Source organism: Aedes aegypti, chromosome 2 (assembly GCF_002204515.2).
Source record: "Aedes aegypti strain LVP_AGWG chromosome 2, AaegL5.0 Primary Assembly, whole genome shotgun sequence".
In the NCBI taxonomy this organism is placed as follows: domain Eukaryota; kingdom Metazoa; phylum Arthropoda; class Insecta; order Diptera; family Culicidae; genus Aedes; species Aedes aegypti.
This window is the reverse complement of record NC_035108.1, coordinates 226423541-226451221: the sequence shown is the minus strand read 5'-3', so window position 1 is coordinate 226451221 and position 27681 is coordinate 226423541. Positions and strand designations below refer to the sequence as shown.

At 36.5% G+C, this 27681-nt stretch overlaps 1 protein-coding gene across 1 annotated transcript in view; it reads left to right on the top strand.

The window, feature by feature from the left end:
• Window positions 1-2198: 2198 nt before the first annotated feature.
• Window positions 2199-27681, top strand: part of LOC5574632 (Down syndrome cell adhesion molecule-like protein Dscam2) — a 109683-nt gene continuing 84200 nt past the window's right edge. The window contains exons 1-2 of the mRNA XM_021844202.1: window positions 2199-2895; window positions 15510-15558. Coding sequence (XP_021699894.1) covers window positions 2863-2895; window positions 15510-15558 — 82 coding nt within the window. The 5' untranslated portion in view covers window positions 2199-2862. The remainder of the gene's footprint in view (window positions 2896-15509; window positions 15559-27681) is intronic.

Genomic DNA, 27681 nt, shown 5'->3' with positions numbered 1-27681 from the left:
GAACTCGATTTTTATAGCACTCTTCGTTATTTACGACTCGTGCTGTAAAAATTATCATTCTGCAACTTGTTCCGTAAACTACTAATTACACAGTGATATAATAAAAATGAAAAAAATGACGTAGAGCATTACGTCCAGCGAAAAGTAAACTTCCAGTTCAAAAAGATCCTGAACAGTCATATCAGCAGGCTTAACGAACACTTACGATAGTACCGGTTGTTTTATGAAACATGCGTTACATTTTACATCTGTACTAATTCTCAAACAGAAATCGTTAACACTTCTCCTACAGTACATTTGGCAAGCATTATGTACATTTCCATACTTAATGAGGCCTAACAATCGACAGCTCGGAGCTTTTCCCGGAGTCAAGAATAAATCGATTTCTACATTCACCTGCAACTGTATCACATTGCATGTATTGTAAATATGTTTGTTTCTTGTGGCAGGAATCACGAGATGAAGTCTTCGAAATAAGAAAATAAAGTTATTTTTGCAGCAATCGTTTGAGTTCCCACAGAACCATATATATGTAGTGTGATATAATCAGGGATTTCAAAGCATGATAAAACAAGCCAGGTAGAACGAGTATAAAAGAAACGCACTTTGGATAATCAATTACCGGTAAACTACCAACAGTGGTACGTGTGGGACGTGATGTAGCCTAAACGAATAGATGTAGTTATACAAATATTTTGAGTTACTTGGGATTTATTATGCAATATATATATATTTGCTCCTATAGGTGAGAACTGATACAGAAGGCCTTTGAAACACGTACAATGATTGGCATCCTGATAGTAACGGTATTCCATTAGTGTGTTTGTTAATTAGTAAATTTGCTTATGGTTCAATGCCGCCATCCAAACATCATCTTGCGTCGGTCGGCATAATGCAGAGTACCTTGATATCACAAATATTTAAGTGGATTTCGGTCTCGCTTCAGTATCTATTTGAAGTAGCATCATCGATGTCATATCATCACACATGCTTATATACCTCCCGAGAGCAGAGGCGAGTGAATGGATACGGATGTCCTGATCAGATAGGGTGGCATATAGAAGCTGACTTTTACAGCAAGAGTTGTGCAGGAGAATTTATCACAAAGAGAACAACTTGTCTCGTCCTTTGCTACCTTTTTCCTACTCAGTTCATAAAAACCTAGGGGCGTTTACTTAGACGCGTGTATTTTGTAAGTGCTTGTGCCATGTGAAGTTCTAAAATATTTAAGATTTTAAAATTTTATAACAATCTGCAACAGAAGTTTAAAACCATGTTCATATTGGTCTCTGCTTCAAAACGCATTGATCTTAAAACATTTGGTAATATTTTAAATTGTGTATTGGTAAGGGGCTGTAGTTAATGGACGTGGTATATTTTGAAATTTTTTGAACATGTTTTTTTCTCATACAAAAAAAAATGAAAATTTAATTGGACCGTAAACTTAGGCCATATCACCCCTCTCCCTTCTATTGGACCACGTGGTTTGTGGATAGCAATGTTTGAAGTTCCGAAGCGTAAAGTGAAAATAAAGAATCTACACACTATTATTGTATTTAAAATTGAACTTAATTGCAAATTAATAAAAACTCGATTGCTTTATTGAAGTAACACTTGCATCATATTATTGACGGAAATGTTATAAACACTCTGTCATAATTCAATATCATGCATACATAAATTTGAAGTTTGAACTTGTGAATATGGCGAATATGGTGTTAAGATGAAGATATAATGAAGTCACTCCGAAATTCTTGCCCGACTGATTATCGCCTGGTGGTGACACTTTCGTCCAATTTTCAATATGATAAACTGTTCAGTTCTTGAGATTTGCGCTTTCAAAAATTTCAGTTTTGGATTTTAATTCATCTTCACCTTAATCGAAACATCTAACCAGGTCATTAAAGAAATGCTGTCGTATGAACATTGGCAAAAGATAACTTTATTATAATGATGTAATTTCCGATCAACATGAAATATATGCTTATAGACCACCCTAAATGACACACGTACGGCGATCTATCCACATATATACATGTTGTGGGAGTGTGAAGCGCAATCAACTAACTGGCAAGTAGTTATGTACAGACAGATATACCACAGGAAGGTAGTATACAACACATCACGAGAAATTGTTTATGTATCATGTATCATTTGAAAGGATTCTTGGCTGGAGGATATTATGCTGTTTGAAATGTGCAATGATATAGTTGGCGGCAGTATTTCGTGACGGACGGTCGTGCGGTTCTCGGTGTGCCTGGATCCTTTTTGGTTTGGCGGTGTGATGTGCTCTGAGAATTGATTCTCTAATGCTGATTTATATCCTCTTTTGGATTTGTAGCAACCAAACGTTCTGTGTGGGTATCAAACTTCATCATTTCATCATAGATGTTGCACTAGCGCAGCGTGGATAGGAATGATGTAGTGAACACGCTGCGTTGAGTAGGCTTCAGTGCATGGCGGGAAGGAGTGAGTGATATTAGTGGAGTGCCTGTTTGCTCAACACTGTGCGAGATGACGAGATGAGTATGTCGCTCTGGAACGGCTCAAATTGAATGGGGCTTTATTACCCACTCTTTTGTTTTCCACATTTGAATAAGGATGTAAAGTGATACAACGACCGTGGTGCTGGCAAGGATGAGGAAATAAAAGTGTGATAATTTATAAGCGAAACGACAAGTGTTGTGTACTTGTGGTTACCACCGGTATATGCTGAGTGTTTTGATACGATAAGATTATCCTTACTCGGAAGAAGTAAAGCAATATTAACGTATGATGGAATACAATGTGTCATGAAACAAGAGGAAGTGAAACTAATCAAACGGATTAAGGATTTGCGGAACTGCTGTTTTCAAAATCGATATGAATCGGAACAGGCGTAATATATATTTTAAAGTAAGTATTACAGAACTATTTATAGTTTTATTATGATGTACTTCGTTTTAAGAGCTCACGCACACGGGTAGAAATCAGAATCCAAAAACAAGATTATGGCTCATGATATCATGATTCCAGCGTGTTTTAGTCTTATGAAAATACACCATGATTTGGACTCATGATATCATGAGTCAGATTGCCGTAACGCAACACGCGTTAGGTTTTTGTAGCTGATTGCTCGGAATCATGATTCAAATGCCAAAAATGCTGAGTCGCGCATCGACAAAAAAAAAAAAAAAATAGCGTACATTGAGATTCGAGCCAAGAACCTTCCGATTGTAAGCCACGTATTCTACCACTCAACCGCTTTGTCATCTTGAAATAAGAGTGATCGATACGAATGAGATGAAGCAAAGTGCGACGCTTAGTGTTTTCACACTGGATGTTACGCTTATGAGGAATCATGATTATGACTCCATGAACCATGATTTGTGATCCTGATATTATGACCTAACCAATTTATTCATGGTGTGGGGATCAGATTTTTATCCGTGCACGAGGGAATATATCCGAAAACAGTTACCGTCGAGAGGGTTGACATTGGGCCTAGGGGATGACTTTGACCGCCCTTTTCGATGAACCTCATGGCTAGAGGGAACGTAAAAAAAAACTAATCTATGACCATCTAGTGGTTATTTATAACGCATTCTTGAATATTTCCACATTGTTTTCATTATTCTAGTATTCGTTTGTTTGGACCAATGTTAGGCCAACTCTTGGCCCAAAGGTAGCCTTATGGGGCAATGCCCGCACTATGGTATATTTCATTTCGTGTAACTTTGTGTAATTAAGGTATTTTGAACTGATCGTTAACCGCTAATGGATTAACTGCTTTGCTGTTGCTCACAGTTGATCAAGAGAAGTAGAATCATTTCATTTTTTTTAAACAAACTTAAACCACAAACGCAATCATAACGAACAAAACTATTTGTCAAAAAACTATGAACTGTATCATGAAAGGAGAAAAGAATGATTTTTACTAGCCAATTGTTTGACGACTCTTATTGCGTCTATCGACAAGATAGGTCATCTTTGAATAGCGATAAATGCTCGGGAGGTGGAGTTTTGCTAGCCGTTCTAACTACAAATCCCATGGGATAGATCCTCCTGGAAGTTCGATGATAAAGCAAGTTTGGATCGCTATCAGCACTGTTAATGGAATGCTATATTTATGCGTGGCATATATTCCACCAGATCGTGTAAACGACGAAATTTTAATCGAAAAACTACTTGTCTCCTTGAATGGATTACCTGCTTTGCCCTTGTCCACAGTTGATCAGCAGGAATTTTCTCATTTTATTTTGTATGAGGAAAGGCATCTAACTTCAAATTTCTTGTGAGTGGAAGCTATAATCAAAAAAATATTTGGTTGGCGTGATAGCCATTATCATCATGCACAACCGGTTGCAAATATTTTTTCGACAATAGTTCCGAATTTTGAGAAATAATTCGTTAGATGCATTTCGCCAAACAAATATTTTTCACGTTACCTTTTAGTGATTTTTCGTACATAGACACTAGCGCATGTGCGTTACTATGTGGCGAGTAGCGAATCAGGGCATGCATGTAACCCATTGCTGGTTGAGTTTTTTTTTTCAATTCTACCACGGTTTTCCGCTGATCTTCAAACTAAGCCGTACTGTAGAGATATCTTACACCTTTCCCTCTCTCTCTTTCACACATTAATATTATTATTAATCTTTTTTAATTGGATAGATTTCCCGCTTTCAAATGATGCAGTAAACGTTTAAATAGGTCTTCAATAGTATTCTGATCAAGCGTAATTTAAAAATAGAAATATTAGTAGTAGAACGCTAATGGCGCTGTTCTCACAAAAATGAATTAGTTTATTATCGCCTTTAACTGTATCTTTTCATTGTTTGTTCGATGCCATGTTGTAGTGGATGATTTTAAAATTTATTTGACACTTTGAGGACCGGTACTCAAGCTGTCAGCGCGTGGCCAACTAGATGTTGGTAACACGAACAGTAGCGACATTAGCATTCTTAGGTTATTGCTTCTACTAATTTAAAGCCTCATCATAACAAAACCAGTCATGTACGGTTTGAGGAGTTCCTACAATTCGACGTTCATCCATTTTTGAACATTTAAAATGCATTTCCTAGTACTTTTTACTTACAAATTCTTACAATTTCTATAAAATATAACTTTCACCTCAGAGTCCACGAAAAGCTTACAAAAGATTATATGAAACTAAAGTCAAGCGGACCCATGGACAGATCCGAATTGAACACCACGTAGTGTAGATAGTCCGAAAATAATGAACAAAACGGTCTCTTTTGGCGTATTTCTTCATTCTACGGCTGCATTCTACGGCTGCATTCTACGGCTGCATTCTGCGGCAGATAATCGACCTTTTAGCTTGTACTTCTTTTATTCGAATACTTGTTTTTGAACGTGCATGAACCGATCTTCGCAGTGACGTTTCCCCAAAGCTGTTAACGCATGACGGATAACTAAAGCGAAGGGCGTACTAAGGAACTCACTTCAAGGGACTAGAAAACTGCCCAGTGGTTTCGCCAACAAGAATGTTGAAGGTTTTGGCTTAACATTCATGTTTTCTTGTAATATACTGTGCGATTCAGATATAGGGGGAGATCCCCCAGTGCCGGACAGCACCCAATACCGGACAAAGTCGATACATTGAGAAATCATGGTCCAATCATGATGGTGTATTAGTAGAAAAGAAAGCTATTATGTAGACTAATGTTTGCGTAGAATAACACATCCTTGAAATATGCATCCCTTTTTAAAAAAGTAGAAAAGTTTGAAAATCTTTAAAAAATTGACGTATCTTCTTAAAGCCTGTCCACGTTAAATTTCGGACACCCAAATAATGGCAGCAAAAAATAGTTACTCATAATTCAACAAAAACAATTGTTTATTTCAGAATAAAAGAGTTATATCTACAAAATAAACAGTTGACAAGGATGATAATCCTTCTTCCCAACTGACTTCTGACTTCCCAACTTTGCGAGCCACATTTCGCACAGAAAGATTGGGATTTTTCTCAATAATGGCTACCACCTTCTTATCCATTTGTCGGGAGCATACTTTTCGATTTGTTCCACTTCCAACCTTCCGATCCACAGTCAAGCGCTGGTCAAATGATTTGCAAACACTAAATACCGTACTTTTCGGTAGCTTTAGTTTTTTGGCAAGATCGCGTACCGATAAATTCGGATTTTGCTGCCGTTCAAACAAAATGCGTTTGCGCACTTCCACTTGATTGGAAGCCATTTCAGTGAATGTTACGATAATGTAAACATGTTGTACCACGAAATAAAGTGGAGAGTTTCAGCTGTCATATAAGTGAAACGTTTCAGCAATCCGTGAAATAATTCAAAACCTACACTGAAAAAAAAGTGTCCGAAATTTATCGTGGACAGGCTTTAATTTTGAGCCTATTTAGTAATTATTTTGAATACGAAATAATACTTTGGATCCCGCAAGCATGATCGAACACAATCCTAATTTGATAGTATGAATGTATTTTGTACCACAATTGAAGTAAATATGAACAAATTACAATTTTGGTTAAGCACCTCCTGTCCCTTAGTTTCGGACAGCTTGATTTGTTATATGATATCTTTGTAATTATTGCATCAGTGTCTCAAAATACTTTCATTTTTCATGGGTACCGTCGACCATGGTATCAAACATGCAATAAAATTTAAGTGGAATGAACATTCATAACAACATCGTAAAATGTGCTATTTTTCATCATATATGAAAGAGGTTTTTGATAGGCATCTTGCAAACTAAGAAAAACTCAAATTATGTTTGTGAATGTTGCAATTGCATTGAATTGAAACTATTTCTATAGGGTAGACATTCAATGATGTTCAAATTAACCGAATTCGAGGCATTTCCAGATCGTGTCCGGTATTGGGTGCCACCTTTCAAGATCGATCAATTTGGTACTAAAATACATCATCAAAACTCAATGTCAAAATTCATATTTATATTTTCAAATTTATTTTTGTACACTATAAAGATGATAATATTTAACATAAATGGGTAACACGAGCCCATCAAATCAATATTTTTCGAACTATGAATTTAGTGGCTTAGGTGTCCGGTACTGGGGGATCTCCCCCTAAGCTAGGTATGCTGTTCCGCTCAAGAAAAGTAAAAATTTCTGCTCAAGAAATGGTCAAGAAATTTCCTACAGTGAGCTCCATTTGAAATGACATTTTTTTTTCAACTGCGTACTGCGATCAAAGAAAAATGCTTTTCTTGAGCATTTCTTGCAAGAAATTTCCCACGCATTGAGATAGTCGATTACTTTTCTGTTGAAGTGCATACTTTGCTATAAGGTGAAGAAAAACAATTAACTCAAATATTGAAAATTTAAATCATTTAAAACTGTTCTTCGAACGATCAAAATCGTTCGATTTTGAAAACATTCATTTGGTTTAGCTTGTGAATATTATAAGCTTTCATCATCATTAATAATATTCATAAAAAAACAGAGTTTTCGATTAATAATGAGGGTTTAATTTTTATACCGCAATAAATTATAAGGAATACTGCAATATAGAAAAATTACCTAATGCTTATCAAGTTTATTTGAATATTTCCTTATTTCTTTTCAATATGAACGGCTGTTTATAATACATGAAAATCATGATTGCTCGTAGTATTCCTAAAAATAAATGCAGTTACTAAAAATATATTTAAATGTGTAATATTCAGAAATTGATATTCTTTTAGCTGCGATGAAACGGATAAAAAAATGTAAATAATGAAAAATCTTGACAGTTCAATCAACAAACTTGAATCTGCCTACTAAGATCAAGCTATAAAACTTGTAGGGAATAAATGACAAATTCAATTTATCCCTCGTAGTTTTATGGCTAGCGCTGCTGCTGGATACTGCTCAATTGTACGCCTTATCCTGGAATACTCATAGGTTGTATGGACACTGTTCTACAGGAACGAGATTCAACGAATTGAGGCCGTTCAACGTGCTTCGCCCTTCGTCGACATAGGTGGAGAGACCCACTGAACTCGCCAAGCTATGAAAGCCGCTGCAAACTTATTGATCTGGACTAGTGATCCTTTATAAGAGAGATTAGCGGAAGCTGACATTTCTGTCAAAGTGTGAGCCAATCGAGCAGCGAGAGCTGTCAAAGCGTGAGCCAAACGAACATGCTTCATGTTTGTTTTTAACTTTTCTTGAGGAGTAATGTAATCCGCTTGAAATTATTTTGGTGAAAGTTGTTCTGCATAGAGCATAAAATATGAAATATTTTCCTTTTTTGAATTTTCGTCAATGCCATATTTAGTTGTTGATTTTTTCTGCTGTTTATTAGTTTGGAAATGTAGCTCAAAGATCTATAACGAAACAAAATACACTTTTTAGCAATGAGGAAGTCATGTTCGTGTTACAATATTATTCTCGACGACGAGCAAACTCAGCACTGCTGGTCTGTTGCCAAATCGTTCAATTTTACTTTCGCGTATCTCTCTATAAAGGATCACTAATCTGGACCTTACTCAGCCAAGACGAAATGTGGCAAAGCGGTGCTTCATCTCAGACCTTTTGCAAGGATCAATAGATTGTCCTCTTCTGCTCAGTTCATTGGACATCAACACTCGTCGCCAAAATCTCCGGTTTCACCCATTTCTGAACATTCCTCCCGCTTGAACCAATTATGGCCTTCTCGAACCAATGCGTAGCATGTCCCGTTAGGGTGGTTAAAAATTTAATAAAAGTGGGAAAATCCAATCTACCATATCTTCCTTACCATCCATACCATAAAAATAGTGTTCTGTGGAATTTTCAGCCTTTAGGTAGTAATTTAAAGGTGGCCCAAAGACAAAGTTGGAGAAATTTTGAAAAATGTTCCAAACACGTTAGTACTGGAATGTGAGTACAAACTTATCATCCCAAAGTAAAAACTCATTCTTCAAACCATAATGACGGATAGGAGAAATATTCATAAGTTTGTTTCTACTATTTAGCTTCATATGGGATTATAGCCCTGCAAACATGTACAAAATTTCCAAACAAAAATTGTTCTAAAGGGATTTGTTTCTTCGGCAACATCCTTCATTAAGGTTTGAAGAATGAGTTTTCACTAGTGCATGATAAGTTTGTACTTATAATATAGTACTAGCGTGTTTGGAACCTTCCTCAACATTTCTCCATCGTAATTTCCATATAAACCTACTTTGTCTTTGGGCCACCTTTAAATCACCACCGAAAAAGCTGAAAATAAATTAGAAATTGTTTTATTCAGTAATAAAAAGCGCTTGGAAACCAACGCGGAATTCGCTAAGGATTTTTAAGCACTGCTTACTTAATAGCCTTTTTTCAGTGATACTCGTGTGAGTAATTTACTAAACGAAAACTGCATCTGTTCTTGAAATCCTTCCCTTTCTTGGAGTTGGATTTCATATATGATCTGAAATTGGTCAATGCCAAACCATCTCTACAAAATCAAAAATTTTCGAATAAAAAACATTATACAAACTATTGTCAGTCAGTGTAGAATATGTTCATACTAGCGAAAATTAATTTTATTCTTTTTAGATGACGATTGCTCTTCACTGACATGAAATGATTTGAAAATGTTGTTCCAGATCCTGGGACCGTTTTTCTCAGGTTTAGATTTTTTGAATATTCTGCCAAGCTGTAAAGAAGTTTACAGATGAAATCCGACGAGTTTGTTAGTTTTATGTGAGATTTCAACCTGTGATTTAGTGAGGTTGTGTTTGAAAAAAGTAGCTGTTACGCAATAACTTTCGTTCACGCTCGATATAATTTTTGTTTTGTGTTTTGAAAAAGTCTCTATAGGATATCCGTCCTGAGGACCTATGTACGGAATTGAAATTCAAATCGTATTTCAGTTTCCAAAACCTAAATATTGTAGTATTTTGCAATGTGAAGTATCAAAACTATCCTTTATCTGGAGTATAGTAATGTAGAACAATAAAATTTGAAATCAAACATAAATTTTTTAACATAAAACTGAAGCTCTTCCTTTATCCTATTATTGCGGTATACTAACAAACATCCCGGTCAACCAGTGTAACAATTTCTTTATAGATCTTTGTTAGTTCTTACATCATGGGATATCAATTGCATCTCTGCTCTGTAGAATTTCCACCGCTCGTTATTTGTTTTTAAGAAACTCGGATATGACGTCGGATAATTCTTCGGGAGAAATCAAACGAAATCCTTCAATTAAGTATTTAGAATTTTCTTATGTGGACAGACTTATACCCCATTTTTATGTTTTGAACTAGCTTTACATAAAAATTTCATGAGATTTCCGTGAGTTCTCTTACATTGGAACTTTTAAATCAACGTCCTTCCTTTTAATCGGCTGTCCGAAGTAGACATATTAATATCGTAATATGTGGCCACCACTTTTAGATAAGTTCCATGATTTCTAATAGCTTTTAACGCTTTGAGTATAGCGTTTCTTGAATTATCAGCACGTTCTGTTGTTCTATGATAATTGCGAACATTGTATACTTATAGCTACCGTAATCCGGGGTATCATTGATCAGCGGGGTAACATTGATCGGAACGACTCATCTCATCAAAAGTTCGTATTATCATCTGTTGACGAAACATTTTCAAATCATCAATGGTGCTTCTCTTTCTTATATTCATGAGCTAATTGAAGTTAATATTTTTGCGAAAATTGTGTTTACCCCATTCGTAAATTTGTCAACTTTTCGAAATAATGATTTTAATTGACACTACCTAAAATTCATGTCTCACATAAGTTCTGCAAACGATACAAGCAAGAAAAATGTGGTTCTTAATAAAAAATGACATCGCCTAAAACTATTCCGTTGTCAAAACTTTTATAAGTATGTTCAATTAGGCAACATTACCGAATTACTGTAAAGAATGTAAAATTCCCTTAGGAAATTGCCTACCTTTAGGCGTATTCCGTGGTTCAAGGTGTTTTTAATTTAAAATAACTCAACAAGTGAATGACTTGTAAGCGTTTGACCTTCATATTCGGCTTCAGAGGCCATGATTTAAGTAAGTAACGACATTTTCAGTATTACCGAACGTTATATACATAGGTGATCAATGTTACCCCATATCAGCTAAATCCAAAAATCGCCTAAAACATTTTTTTAACATGCATAAATCTTTCATTAAACAAAATACAGTATTAAGTCTCGAGCTATGGGTGGCAGTACTTGTTTTAAAAATATAAAATTTGCAACATTTGCATTTCCAAACGAAATGTTAAAGAAACATTCAGAAAAATGATCAATGTTACCCCGGATTACGGTACCTAAAGAGAAAACACAAATTCAATTTCTAATGAGAAACTTTTCACTTGCCCCACGTGATTAGAAAATTGATGGTGTTTCAATTTAGTTATTTTTAGGTATGTATATGTCGAATTATTTCTTAACCTTTTTTTATTGCAGTTTAAAACTGTCAGAGGGGACAACTTAAAAGTGGTACAGAAAATTATTTTCTGCAACTTTTTTCCGCTGAAAATATTAAAATAAGATTGCACGTCGCCAACTTGTTACGGAGTGGTAGTTGACAGGATAACAATGTTTCGCTCTATTATGCAATTATGGCTGAAAAATCTCAGAATCGTTCCGTAGATAGAGGGACCGTATAAAAACAAAGGCTTTTCTTGATGCATCATTTAAAACTGTTCTTCGAACGATCAAAATCGTTTAATTTTGAAAACATTCATTTGGTTTAGCTTGTGAATATTATAAGCTTTCATCATCATCAATAATATTCATAGAAAACAGAGTTTTCTTTTAATAATGAGGGTTTAATTTTTATACCGCAATAAATGATAAGGAATACTGCAATAATGGGAAAATTACCTAATGCTTATCAAGTTTATTTGAATATTTCCTTATTTCATTCAATATGAACGACTGTTTATAATACATGAAAATCACTTACAGTCGACTCTCTACAATTCAATATTCTATAACTCGATATACTCTATAACACGATGGATTTTTTAGTCCCTTCAAATTTCCATACACCGTGCTCTCCATAAGTAGATATTTCTATAACTCGATATCTCCACTAGTCGATGTCACGTGAGAGGTAAATTTATCTCCATAACTCGATATCTAATATAAAATCCTCGTACATATTCGGGGAAACTTGGACCAATTATTATTTGAAAGTGAATGAATACCTGCAAGTTGTGGAAAAAAAATATGGAAAAACATGAAAAACAAAAAAAATATTGTTAATAAAACTAACGCATTTCGTAAGAAGTTTTCAAATAATAGTTTTTAGAACACTATCAGCAAAATATTATTGAATATTGAAATATAGAAGTGATCATATATGTATTAGTAGTACAGAAATTTGATCCTTCGCCTTTGGATTTTTTTGTGTTGGTGTATTCTATAATACTACGTTCAGACTAGAGCTGATATTAAGTAATATGAGCTATCTTGATATCAAACGTCATACCTCTTATTTCCAGGGAAGCTAGATGTATGGTTTCTGATATCAAGAAAGCTTATATTATTATTGCGTGTATAAAGTATTGGAAAAAGCGTGTCAGAGGGGGGAGGGGGGTCTAGAAATCTCGAAAAACTATGGACGTCATCATTGAATCGTTCTTAATACTATAAGTCGATGGTAGTGAGTGATTCCGTGCAATAAATAGCCCCAAGCAACCAAAAGTTCGGATAGAATAATATGTTTAAGCTTAATCAGCTTATCGAAGAATCATAAAAAGCATTATATGCAGCTAACTTTTTAAGTAATTATCGTAGTTCGAGTTCACAAAACGTTCACTTACACTGCTGCATAGAAAGCAGTTCATCTCAAAACAAAACCCCAATGAGAAGGAGGAAAACCAAAAAAAAGTTATTTTCACTGTTATTGTGCATCAACGCCAATATTTTGTTATGCATTACCTCATTCTTAGTAGGTGTTGATTTAGTATTTTTTAAAGTTACATTTTTTTAAATATTTGCTGCAAGACTCGAACTCGAGTTCTCCTCGTTGAAATCGTGGTCCATACCGGTACTCCATATGCGTCAATGCAATTGTGTATGAATTAACTTGTTGATTTCTTATGCTTGTGCTTCGATCTACTCATGTTGAAACTATTTATAATCTCAAATTATCTTTTAAATCATCTCTGAACCCATTATACACAGTTTGTTTTGTTTTGCAGTTTTTCCTCTGAAGTGCAAGTGGTCAAATTAAAAATAGCGAATTAAGAAAAACTTTATTGAAAAATATGAAAAAGCCTAATTATTTACTGATTTGCATTAGAAATTAACAATTTTGTGTAGGAAAAAGATATATGTACCATGCATGGGAATCCCAGGTGAGAACATTCGCAATGACAATAAAAATATTGCCTGGGAACGAAGGCGATGAAGTTTTTTGACGGACTTTACTCTAGTGAGGGAAGTGCTAGCTGTTATTTCCTCGAACCAGATAAATATTTGACTTGAACAGCATTTCTACGATGTAGGTAGGTAAATTCTACATATATTCAAGTGAAATTGTAAGTATTTTATGAACATTTTCGAGCCTTCGCGAAACAAATTGTATCGCTATTTTAGTCGCCGTTATTCCAGTTGAGGGGTGCGTTTGTTAGAACAAGTTTAACTTTTATTTATTGCTGTCTTGCATTTAAGACGACAAGAGCTTTTTTTTGCAAAGTAATACCGTAAAACTAATCACCGGAAACACTGCGGAGTGATAAAATCTGGTATCGGATTGATTGACAAAAAAGCTTTTTTTTTTTGGTTCTAAATAATGTTCAAAAGAAAGTTCAAAAGAAGTTTAGAATAAGTACGGTTAACATTTTAAGTGAACTTGTATTAGAAGTTCAAAACAAGTTCAGTTGGAACCATAACAAGTGCTTGAGAAGTTCACATTCGAACTTTATTTCTGTTTTTAAGTTGGAAAAAAGTTCACTTCTCCGCTAAATTAGATAAATCTGTAATAATTCTTGTTAATGAAGCAAGATGATTCTTCATCCTACAGCACGAAAATATGTTACGAAAAGAGATTCAGTAACGATGAAAAGAAATCGATGAATGCAGATAAACCCAACAATGCTGAATTGTACTCTTCAGCTACGGGATCATCCATTAATTGCGTGAGGGGTTATGGAGGGAGGGGGGTTTGAGATGTATTACGCGCCATACAAATTATTTTTTATTTATATACAAAAAAGGGAAGGGGGGAGGGTCGAAAAACCGCCAAAATTGTCTTACGAAATTAGTGAATCGCCCCTACTACGTTTACTGTGGGTTTTCACTTTTAAAAAATGCTCTTGTACTTCCATTACAGTACTAAACTAAACTAATTGTGGGCTTCGTAGCCGTGCGGTTAGCGACGTCAGTCGTTTAGGCGTATTGTGCTACGGAGTGTGGGATCGATTCTCACCGAATTCGAAGAAAACTTTTCGTAAAACGAAAAATTCATCACTGGTCCACTGGTCGTTCTGTGTGTCCGTTGTCTAAAGTTAGTTATGTTCAGTCTGTGCAGCCTAGAGGGTCTTGTTTCCCGGACTCGAAAAAATCCCGGGATTCGGGATTTTATTTTTAAAAATCCCGGGATCCCGGGACAAAAATCAAATGCTTCCTAAACAATCATGGAACGGCCGGAGCTGGTATTGAAGCAGTTACTAGTTTTATAGAGCAGTTTTATAATAACCGAACCTGTTTTTGAAAGTTAAGTTGAATTTTAATACTAAAAAACAATGTTATCTTATATTTCATTCATTAATATTTCACCTATCTGCAGTTAAAGTCAATGGGCATTAATTAGAGTTAATTTGAAACGAAAATCAAACGTATACATATAGCTATAGGTGATACCAATCGCTCTCAAATTTTACCAAATCTTTTTAAATCTACTCTCATGAACTCATTTACTTTCTTGTGTCATATGGAATCTTCATGCTTTTGAATAATTGGCTTGATAAACACAGTCACGTTAGTCCTGGAAAAGTGTAAGGTACTGCGGGCAAACTAAAACAATTACGAGAGAATAAAATGGCATTGATAAAATTTCATTATGATGAAAAATTCAACCACCAAAGCATTTGTTGACAAATGGAAAAAAACTGTACAGAATCCTGCTATAATTTATTGAAAATTTCGTTGCTAACAACAACAAAAAGTAAAAGCATAAGTGGCCTCAAACTTAAATAAAAACGCTTATTGAGTAAGATAAATGCAATAACTAAAATACATTCTTGCATCAACAGTCACCATAATAGCATACAGCTTGTTTTGTGCCATTATTAGAAAATAATTAAACAGTTTTTTTCTAGTTCAACAAGCAACTTCAGGAAATCCCGGGATTTTCGAAAACATCCCGGGATTCGGAATTTTCTAAGTCCCGGGATTTCCCGGGATTTTTGTCCCTCTAGTGCAGCCTATAGCTGAAGACGGTGTAAATTGTCTTTTAATGTAAGCATTTGGAACATATCTCAAAGTTTCTTTACAGTAATTTCCATTTAAACCTACTTCGTCTTTGGTACTCCTTTACACACTATAAAATTTCATTGTTGCATAATGACCTATACTTTTCTTCTTCTTTCCAGGAATCACTAAAAATGAGACTGTTATTAATGATAGGATTTTATGCAACTGGTGAGTAAAAACATTAGCAGTGTATCGAATGCCACATGGAGAGAAAAAATACTTAATCTGGGCAAGACTCTCAAAAATTTCACCTCGTTTTTTTATTGTATGTTATAACAAAAATTCCGAAGTATGCAACAGTGTTCTTAATATGTTGAAGAATATCTGTTAAGAAACAATCTGAAAATTTGTCGCACGCTTTAATCTTGAATGTGTTAAATTTAAATCTGATCACCATTAGTGTAAGAACGTACCTCATCTAATTGTCACATTTCTCACTTGTCTTGTCGCCTTTTCGTTCGTATCCTTAAAGCTAGCATCAGGTCCGTCCCACTCGGGCTCAGATTGGGTACCACTTCTAGTACTGCATTCGGTCCCTCGGTAGTGCAAAAGGTACCCAAGTTTGACAGATCGCAGTACACTTTGAACGGCATTCTAGATTACCTTATGAGCCATAAAATTTTGGGCGACTGCAAGGGACATGGGGGTCTTTAATTTGTCTTTGCTAGCATCCTTTCCACCGGTCATAAATTTTGACGCGTGTTTTTGCTATTAATCATCCCCCTTCTCCTGTGTCATAAATATGCAATGCGTTGAAAAATAACCTCACATCATAAACCGTTACTTACTTGAGCTAGCTGTGAAAGAAAAAGAAAAATGTGAAGAACAAATTGCACCGGGGACATCATTATACGAAAGGATCAGCATAACGTGTGTATGAAAGGCATACGGATCTCGATTGTTCATTGTTTTTATTTGTGAATGGGAGGATGTCATACATGCAAATAGCATGAGAGCTAAAACAATATTACACTCTCTCAACAAGGTTTTGTTTTAAAATCATTGCAGGGTGCGAAGTACCTGGCCTTTCATACTCATTAGTCTGAAAGCATATAAATTCGGAAGGTCGGTCAAATTAATCTAGTCAAGTTTCAGTTTTATGCGAGACAATATTTCAAATGTAAATTAACACATTTGAAATATTGTCTTCGGGGCAATATTGACTTTGTCAGCAACATCTTTCCGACATATTTTTTGTGGGTTCGACATTTAGAACATAATCTTATAAGGATTTGCATAAACTACGACATGCTTTCAGAAAGAGGGGATTTATGTGAACATAACAATACATTTACATTTTATTGTTTTTGTTTAATTTCTTTATTAGTGGATTGATCGCAGTAGGCAGCGCGCGCGAACGGATGTGGTGAAAATTGTGCTGTCACATTTTGTTCGTCTCCGTAAAATATAAGATTCGGCTGGTGAAACGGCTGGTATAGTTTTTGAAGAAAAAGTGTCTAGAAAAAGTGTAGTGGAAATGAAACGGTTTATTCTGCACGCGTTATGCTGCGCAATGCTTCGTAAAAGCCTAAGCAGAAGGTTATTTTTTTGTGTTTACGACACTTTACACCAGGAGGGTGTATTCGTGTCGGCAAAGGTGGACATGCATCGAGGACGGACCTTAAATTTTCAGGAGAACAAGTCTGGAGAGCCGCACATTGGATCGGATTGAGGGCTTGATCGAATGGTACTCGCTGATGATAACCAATCGATCAGGTTTTCAGCTTGAACCGCTCACGCTAAGATGGAAGTACCCATTAATGGGTAAAATAATACCCATTTCCAAGAAAAGTGGTTTAACTCATTAAAAGAGTAAAGTCGATTTACTCATTTAAGAGTATTCGCCTTGAACTTCAAATAATGGGTATTTTTCACTCTCGGTCTTCACAATGAACATGGGTAATAAAACCTCATTTTGTAAATGAATATTGCCGTAGATTGAGGTTAGGGATCCAGAGATAAAAGGTTACGAATATATCATTGAAATACCATTAAAAAACATCGTAAATGTATCGTACTATATTTACCATTCATATTTATTATTTTATTCTACAAATTTTTGAAATTTTGTCATTTGTTTATCATTGCGGATGTTCTTCCGGTGCTTTAGAATTGAAGACTGTGGGTCGCTTTAACTCCTTCAAAACATCATCCTTGGAGCCGGCCCAAACCGATTGGGTGAATTGAAATGGATGTCGAAGTGTCTGCAACAAAAGCACGATTTGTAAAAATCTTCATTTTTGAGGTCATTACAGATAGAATCGCCGAAATTACTTACGTTTCTGAAAAGCATCGTATGAAACTGGACATTTGATTTAATTGAAATATCGCGTGATTTACACTTTGACCAATTTATTTTTCAACAATTCCGGGTGGCAACGAAACAAAATCGTGCAATGGCAGTTTTGTTGATACCAAACTAGCATGTGTACAATTTACCCTTTATTTTCACAAGAGGAGATACTTCGAAATGGGGCTAAAGTACCCTTTTTTATGTCATTGGAAAATACCCTTTTTCTGACACTCCCATACTGATTATAAAAATGGGTACATGGTACCCATTTAAAGGGTACTTTAAAGTTAGCGTGCTGTCTGATTCTCTAGATTTGTGCTCTTGAGGGTTTGAGTTTTGGCTTCGTTTCATCTTTACTAGAAAAATCGTTTTTTTTTTCTTTGCGTCGTCGCGCCGCCGGACTTTTTTTATCATCGCACGAGTCCAATCGAGCTCAAATTTTCGCGTCGCCGAAGTGATATTTTGCTATTGTGAAATAAACTTGCTTATTAAAGTATCTACAGCAGCTCAATCAAGGATGGATGATAATTTTGGTGAGCTCGTTTCATGCTTTTATTTTAAATTTACAATATATTATGAAACGTATTTTTATCATGACAACGGTGGGAATGTTGCTTAAATGAATTGATTTAAAAAAATATGAACAGTTCGTCACTGTAAGTGTCGACATAGACACTTGCACATTAACATTAAAACCCCATACCTTTCCTTTTGCCTGTTTTTTTTTTCTCATCACAAAAATAAGCTTTGAATGGTTCGAAGCTAAAACTGTCGACTTACCTTATGTTCACGTTGTCTTCAATGTACTGATAGGTGATTTTTTGTACTGAGGTGCATGAATCGCATCACTTACCAAGGTGAATCCTGATCATTCAGCTATGATCCTTCCCACTAACAAAACTCCTTCCCGTGACAACCATGGAGATGCAGAGGAGATCTCGGTCTTTAGTAACAATGGATGTCACACTTATATTCCTTCCCTTCCCCGATGACCGTAAGGACGTGGCCGGCGCCGTTATTATTCGATTATTCTGGTCAATCACGGAGTAGCAACTACGAATTGTACGGTCATCAATGCTTATGCTTATGCTTTTGTTTAATTTCTTTATTAGTATTTCAAACATTACATTCATTTCTTATATAATATAACGCAGTAGAAGATTGTTCCTTATCTAGTTCGAAGAAGCTTTTCGTTAAACGGAGCACTCTCCACTGGTCTTAAGCTTTAATACTAAATAACGTCTATCAAAAACAAACAAACAAGTTTGGATCCCTTTTGAGTTTGGGTAGCTTTTTAAACAGCTCGTTCTCTTTACCATTCAAAGAACGAGCATTCCAATTTGAAATATTCAAATAAATATTTGGATCCATTGAAGAAACGTAATCGAATTATAAATTTAATAATAAATTTTACACCAACTTGGACTGTTTCAGTCATAGTGGTGTTTTAAACAGCATCAATGATTTGATTCTCAGTGCGCATCGTACCAGTACTTTTCAGTGCTAAAAAAACAGTACTTTTCAGTGCTAAAAAACAGTACTTTTCAGTGCTAAAATTAAAAACGGTACTTCTCAGTGCTACTAAAACAGCACTTTTCAGTATTATTTTTTCAACTATTGATCCCTTTACGATCCGTGCCTTCGATTTTTCGTTGGACCCGTTGGCGAAAGCTAGCGGTGGTAATCCTTCTTGGACATCGTCTTGGGAAAAACGAGACCACCTTCTTTCGTTTATTCACTAACATGGTTGCAACTACAAACAAAAGCAAGGGTGAATCTCTGAATTCACAACTTCCTTCCAAAAAAGTGGGATTTAAAACTGTCACTAAACTAGGCAAGAATGGAAGAAAGGACGTTTCTCCGGAATGCAAACTTTCTTCCAAGGGTGAAATGGATTATGTTGATAATTGCATCGAAATGAGCAATCAGTTCGATGCTCTAGACAAATTTTCTGAACACCAAATCGAAGCCGTATCTATCTCAGGCTCTTTGATTTAAGTGAGGAAGCAAAGAGTGCCGCATATCGTGGTCAGTTGTTCCGAATTTGAGGGATTTAGGCACGAGATCTTGAACACCATTAGGGGAATCAAGGTCTCCTTCCAAATCGCAAAGAAAGGAGACTGTCGCGTTTTGCCGGAAACTCTAAAAATCGCGAACTTCTTCTCAAATATCTTGAAGAGAAGAAGCACATTTTTTTTACTTATGACGACAAAACTGAACGTTTGTTTAAAGTCGTCTTGAAAGGTCTCTCAAGTGACTATAAGTCACCTGAAGAGATCAAAATTGGAATAAATGATTTACTTGGATTCAAGCATGGGAAACACTCACTCAGTTTTGGTGTTTCCCTCACTCGCTTCCACGCACAGTCGGGAGCGAGAAAGCCGTTTCTCTAACCAAGCCGAACGTTTCAATTTCCAGTGCCCATTCTGCTTCTTCGGCGAGCGCCAAGCGAAACAAAAACGGCAACTGATTGAGTCGCTACCGATTCTAAAAGCCGAAGGCAACCGAATGCATACCGAATGATTGTTTACATTCTGATTCCGTTGGAGTGGCATTCGGATTTGAGTGCTGATGAGTGTTCACTGACAGGCAATCCACACCACGGAATGATTCAGTGAGTGGGAATCCGCTCACTCAGTTCAATGCATTCGGCGAATGGATGCTTAGTGCTTTCACTCGTGCCTCGCAGATACAAGTGTATTGATATTCACTTCTCTTCGTGTTCCTTCCGATTCTTGCTTTTACACAATCGGTTTTGACGCTTTCATGCTACACTCCACCCAGTACGATTCAGCTATCACTGAATGTTCGGTAGCAGCAGATTTTTTGCTATTTTTTATCGGTGGCGTTCGGGTGAGTGAGTGAATTTTCCCATGCTTGCTTGGATTTCCCCCCAGGGGTCATGGTACAAAAAATTGCCGCATGGATGCTAAATGCATGATTTGCGGAGGTTCTTCTCACGCTAAGGACGTCTGTCCAGTGAAGGAAGATACCACCATGCTCGAATTGCGGGGGCAATCATAAATCAAATTTTTGGGCTTTCCTTTCGCGTAGGCGAGTCGTCGAGGCTCGTGCCAGGCAGATGAACAGTAATATCCGTTACGATAACGGTCGTTTCCGGAATTTGCCTGGTAGAGTATCGAACAATGCTCATTTTTCTGTTAACGATCGCTTGATTAGGAATCATACCCATCAGGTAGATCATAATCATGCTCATTCACAAACTAATTTTAATCCGTCGGGTAGCCGTTCGAGTCCTTTAATTACGAATGTATCTACCCAAGGAAAATTATTTGCCGATATCGTAGCAGGTAATTTGAACTCCTCCCCTTTTCATACTATGAGTACCCATTATAATTGTTTCAAACCAAATGGAAAAAAAACCCTGCCGCCACAGGAAACTTCTACTCCGCCTCATCGTCTACCGAAAATTCTAACGGGAAATCATCAGATAATGTACCCACTTCAAGTGATACACGCAGAGAAATCAATTTTGATATCAAATATATTCTGAATCATTACAACAAATTTTCTGTATTATTTGCCGGCTTATAGCCTTTCATTACTTCAATAACTGTTGGTAGTTAAAAATATTTATTGTTGAATTTGACGGCTGGGTATAACGCTCAACAAAATAAATATTTGATTCAATACGTTTTTCCTTCGAAACAACAATATTTTTGCATTATTTTCTTTTTAATTTTTAGAACAAAACATAGCTGTTTTTTTATTTTATGATATTTTTATTTGAAATAATAACATTTTTTTTATTGGCTACAGTCCCCTCTCTTTTCATTTTGTTTTTATTTTGTAATGAAAAACGATTATGGCTTCGACAGGCTTAATTTATTTACATTTTTCATAAATATGTTCTAAATGCTGTTAGTATCTGGGCCACTTTCCAAAAGTAGTATAATCATTGGATTTCTGCTCCGCAAACGACGAGATGAAATTAGCAGGGTTATAAATTACCGAAAATAGTTTTGATCGTTGTTTCAGATTTTTCAAAACTATTGATTGAACTTTTCCTGAAGAACGAATGAATCTTTCCTCGGCGGACATTTTCACTTTCGTTTAGAGCATAGAACAAAATGGCGGGTCACTTTACACTTCAACAGTGGCCATAATTGGAACAAAAAAATCTTCCAGTTCAAATGAAATTAGTTTTTGTTGTTTTAAAAATATATCTGATTGAGATTGCTGTCCGTAATTTCAACAACATTTCTGATTTATTTTGATAAAAATCATTGTTGTTTCAACCCAATTTATTCAATTACAACAAATTGACAGTGCTTGTTGAAAGTAATAAAAACAATCATTATTTTAAATGATTGTTAATTCTCTGCGTGTATGTCTGCCTCTGATTTTAATTTTCTAATTGAACAATTGAATCTAATGATTGATGCAATGTTCAAAATCACCACTATGACTGAAGCAGTCCAAGCCACCACTAGGACTGAAGCAGTGCCAAACATCAGTAATGGAATAATTCTCAAGTGCTCTGTAGGATATTTCTCAATTCAATGCCCTGATAGCCCTACATTAGGCCGTCTCTTATTTTTCGAAAATTCGAAATGTTATAAGTTCGTCATTGTAAAGTGCTCGTTTTGGTAAGAAAAAATCAGGTAAAAATTTGAAGTCCGTAAGTGGACGCTAAGTGGTTCCCCAACGACCCAAAAGTTATTGAGTGTAGATGGCCCCCATGCGCCAAATCGAGCTCGCTGCTCTAGTGTACGCAACATGAGTACGAAAAGCCACTAGTAACAAATTGATAATCAGCATAGAATTTTAAGTAAAATAATATTTTATACTGCGGATATCTTAATAACACTGCACGCTGATTTAAAATTCATAACTACAAAGGGATCGTTCAAATATTACGTAACGCAACAGGGGGAGGGAGGGGGTCTTCCGTAGTGTTACGTCCATACAAAAATGTTCATACAAAAGCTCTTACGTGAGGGAGGGAAGGGGTCTAAAATTGGCAAATTTTGCGTTACGTTATATTTGAATCATCTTAAATAAAACAAACTTCCATGCTAATTATCAACGCGCGCAGGACAATCTGTTACTGGTGGCTTTTCGTACTCACGCTGCGTGCACTAGAGCAGCGAGCTCGATTCTGCGCACGGGGTCATCTACACCTAATACCATTAGGGTCGTTGGGGGACCACTTAGCGTCCACTTACGGACTTCAAATTTTTACCTGATTTTTTCTTACCAAAACGAGCACTTTACAATGACGAACTTATAACATTTCGAATTTTCGAAAAATAAGGGACGGCCTACCCTACATGTTTTTTTCTCTTCTAGGAATCCATCTACGATAGACTTGGTCTTAATCGACTCTAGTCATCTCTGTAGCCAAGTAGTTACTCATGCTGATTTTGATTCTGATCATGTCCTTGTTACATTTCAAATATCCCATGAAGCGATATCCTATCAGCTCCACTTTCAATTATTTTCGAGCCGACTGGAATATATATGAAACATATATTGACTCTAATCTTGATGTTAACATTTCTTTACAAACAAAACTTGATATTGACAATGCTCTTGAAACTTCAACAAATTCCATAGTTGAAGGCAGGAGCATTGCGATTCCAAAATGTGAAGTAAAATTTGAAGTCGTGATTATAGACGATGATCCTAAACTCTTGATCCGTCTTAAAAACGTGAGGAGAAGGCAATTTCAATGCACTCGTGATCCTGCTATAAAAATTATATGGCAGGATTTGCAAAAAGAAATCAAGAAACGTTTTGCACAATTAAGAAACAAAAATTTTGAAAATATGATTTTTCAATTGGACCCTGGCTCTGAGCCCTTTTAAATCTAAAATTTATTCTAAAATTATCTAAAATTAAAAAAAAAAACCTCAGAAGCCAATATCGGCATTGAAAGAGGAAAACAAATTATTACTAACTAATTGTAAAATAGCTCGAAAACTTGCTACGCAGTTTGAAATCGCGCACAATTTTAATTTAGGACTTACTAGTCCAATTGAAAATCAAGTTACTCAGGACTTCGAAAATATTCTCAATCGAGAGAACATTTTCGAAAATTCCTGGGAGAATGATTTGGCAGAAGTGAGAACTATTATTAAAATTTTCAAAAATATGAAAGCTCCTGGCGATGATGGAATTTTCTACATCCTCATCAAGAAACTTCCAGAAGGTAGCTTATCATTCTTAGTTGAAATATATCAACATTTTTTTTCAATTAGCATATTTTCCTGACAAATGGACCAATTTTAAAACCATACAAAAATCCTACAGAAGCTTCTAGCTATCGTCCAAACAGTCTGCTTTCTTCCATCAGTAAACTTTTGGAAAGGTCATTTTGAACAGAAATCAACGAAAATGAACAGTTCGGATTCCGCCATGGACATTCGACCACTCATCAACTTATACGTGTAACAAATTTGATTCGTTCCAACAAATCTGGAGGCTATTCTACTGGTCTTACTCTTCTATATATAGAAAAAAAAAACATTCGACAGTGTTTGGCATGAAGGTTTGATCGTAAAATTAAAAAACTTCAATTTTCCAACATACATTGTTAGAATAATTCAAAGTTATCTGTCGAATCGTACACTTCAGGTTAATTATCAGAACTCCAGATATGAATGACTTCATGTAAGAGCTGGTGTTCTCCAAGGCAGCATGTTGGGACCACTATTAAACAATATTTTCACATCTGACTCACCTGAGTTACCTCAGGGATGTCAAAAATCCTTGTTTGCGGATGACACAGGCCTCTCCGCCAAAGGATGAAGTCTGCGTGTCATCTGTAGTCGATTGCAAAAAAGTTTGGATATTTTTTCTTCATACTTGCAAAACTTGAAGATTTCTCCTAATGCTTCCAAAACTCAACTTATAATATTCCCACATAAACCAAAAGCTCTTTATTTGAAACCTTCAAGTAGACATGTTGAGAGCCCAGATAGCCGTAGCGCAGATACGCGCAGCTATTCAGCAAGACCAAGCTGAGGGTCGTGGGTTTGAATCCCACCGGTCGAGGATCTTTTCGGGTTGGAAATTTTCTCGATCTACCAGGGCATAGAATATCATCGTACCTGTCACACGATATACATATGCAAAAATGGTCAATCGGCAAAGAAAGCTCTCAGTTAATAACTGTGGAAGTGCTCATAAGAACACTAATCTGAGAAGCAGTCTTTGTCCCATTTGGGACGTAACGCCAGAAAGAAGAAGAAGAAGAAGTAGACATGTTGTCACGATGAGAGGGGTTCCAATAAATTGGTCAGATGAAGTTAAGTATCTAGTAGACTGTCCCAGATCAGCATGGCAGAAAAATAATATTGAATAATTCCACGGGGCACCCCCAGGATTATTCCTTAGTGTTAGAGGAAGACTCCCTGAAAATTTCAGCTCATTTGGTCGTTCCATGAGTTGGCGCATTTGAATTGAAGTTAATATGGGATTTACAGCTCAAACATATGGGTAACAGCACATCGTCTACTGTTGGGTTCCGGAAAATTGTGGATCGCTTTCAATTGGACCCAGAATGTCAAAAACACTGTTTGATATAGTAGCGAAGAATATTGTAGAAGGTTGTACCATGATTAAAATTAATAAAGTTGGTGTTTTAACCATCTGAAGTGGATCATGCATTACTGCTTTGCATTTCGGTGGTAGCCACTTAGCGCATCATAGCCACCTATGACGCTGGGCGAGCTGAGGCACATGGCGTATGCATATAAGTGGTTGTACGGTAGGCCGTCCCTTATTTTTCGAAAATGTGAAATGTTATAAGTTCGTCATTGTAAAGTGCTCGTTTTGGTAAGAAAAAAATCATGTAAAATTTTGAAGTGGACGCTAAGTGGTCCCCCAACGACCTTGAAGGTATCAGGTGTACGCAAATTGTGCGCAAATCGAGCTCGCTGCTCTAGTGCACGCAACATGGGTATAAACAATAAGTACAATAAGCGCGTTGATAGTCATCATACAAGTTTATTTCCTTTGTAAATATGAATGTTACATCAACTAGCTTTATTCAATAGATTATCATTGTTTAAAACAAGTTATCAGTTTGGCCAGTACCACGTAGTTGGTTAAATGTTGACAATAAAAGAAAAAGATAACCTCTTTTTACCCTAATTGACAAATTGACCGGAACTAACTAACTAAAATAATATTTTATACTATGTACATCTTCATAACAGTGTACGCTGACATAAAATTAACAACTACAAATAAAACAAAATTCTATGCTCACTATCAACGCGCTCAGGGTAACTTGTTACTAGTGGCTTTTCGTACTCACGAAGCGTGCACTAAAGCAGCAAGCTCGATTTGCGCACGGCGGTCATACACCTGATACCTTCAAGGTCTTTGGGGGACCATTTAGCGTCCACGTACACGCAGAAAAATTGTGCGGTAAAAACTACCATTTTAGGGGGTTAACTTAAGCGCTCGCACCGGCAATTATCAGAAGACCAGAAATGCGCTTGATTTTACCATGTCTGAAGTTGGAATCAGATTGTTGTAAATTATTTCTGTCAAATGTGCCAGTAATGCGGTGGGGTGGGGCCCATAGCGTCGTGGTGTTTGGTAGTGGAGGAAGGGAGGAGATGACGTACCTGCTGCAACACGTGCTAGACTTCGTTGGAGAGACGTCGGAAAGAGTGGCGTCCGCATCGCTCGCCGGCGGAAAGTTTACTGGGTTTTGCACCGACGGCCGAATTTGACGTTTCGTCGGTCATCTTCGCGCCACCCCGCGGCTTATTTGAGGCGGTCACTTTGGGGATGTGTAGTGTATCGTACACACGAGGATACACTGTGAAAAACTATCCCGATCAGAAGCGTGTTTGCAGTCCTTCTTCCGCAGGCCGTTAACGTAAGAACACTGAAGGGGGTGAGGGTCCTGGTGATATATGGAAGCACCGTCTCTTTGGAGTCCGTGGGCTCAGCAGTTACACACGAAATAGTCTTCCATACCACGAACTCAACTATCGGTCTTAGCACCTCACTTCTATTGTTCCAGAGGAACCTTCGCTTAACTTCTTGTCTGCTTCCGATCCCGGACTTAAGTGAACGAGCTCCACCCGTGGATCGATCTCCACTCTCCTTTTACAAGTCCCCATCTCCATGCTCCTCCCATTCCCCCGTTGCTCCACTCCCTTCCTCTTTACAATCATACAGGATTTAGTGTTGTCGTGTTTTTGAAACATTTCAAACCGAGGGGAGTACAATGATTTCTTTAACCTCCGGGCTGTCGCGCTGTTGTACTTTGTACAACAGTTGTGATTTATATGCTATCATTTTGCAACAAAGATATCTATCGACACCAAACCAAAATGTATTCCTCAAGAATCTTCTTAAGAACAATACTCGACAGTTTCTATTTACAGTATAGCCCTTTATAATGCGGTAAAATCAAGAAATGTACATGGAAGTCGCATAATAATGAACGCACTATGTGCGGTTGTAGGAAACCACAGTTTTAAATCGTCATATCTTAAAATCCAGATAATATAGAAACTTGGGGTCTATATTAAAGTTGTTCTGGAGGTGAAGCGCTATCTGATGGTACCTCATTTAAATCGGTATTTGACCGCTAGGGGTCACTAGTGGGCATGGAAGTTTTACTTTTGTTTTGCAGATATTTCAGGATCCTGACTATTTAGAAGTATGTCGTCTTCGGCAAAGTTGTTTAGTAAGTTAAGGACTAACATTTTTCGAGCTAGTTGATTCAAAATTTTGCCACTAGGCGGCGCTAGTGAGCATGAAACTTTGAAAGCTTTGAAACTCAGGAGCCTGACCACTTAGAAAGATATTGTCTTCGGCAAAGTAGTTCAGCAGCTCAAGGGCTACCATTATTTGAGCCAAGAAATAGGGTATTTTGCCATCAGGCGGCGCTAGTGAGCATGATTTTTTTGTTTTGCGGATACTGCAGGATCTCGAATTTTTAGACAGGCCCCTTTCGGCAAAGTTGTTCAGAAGCTCAGGGACTATCATTATTTAATTTCTTGAAC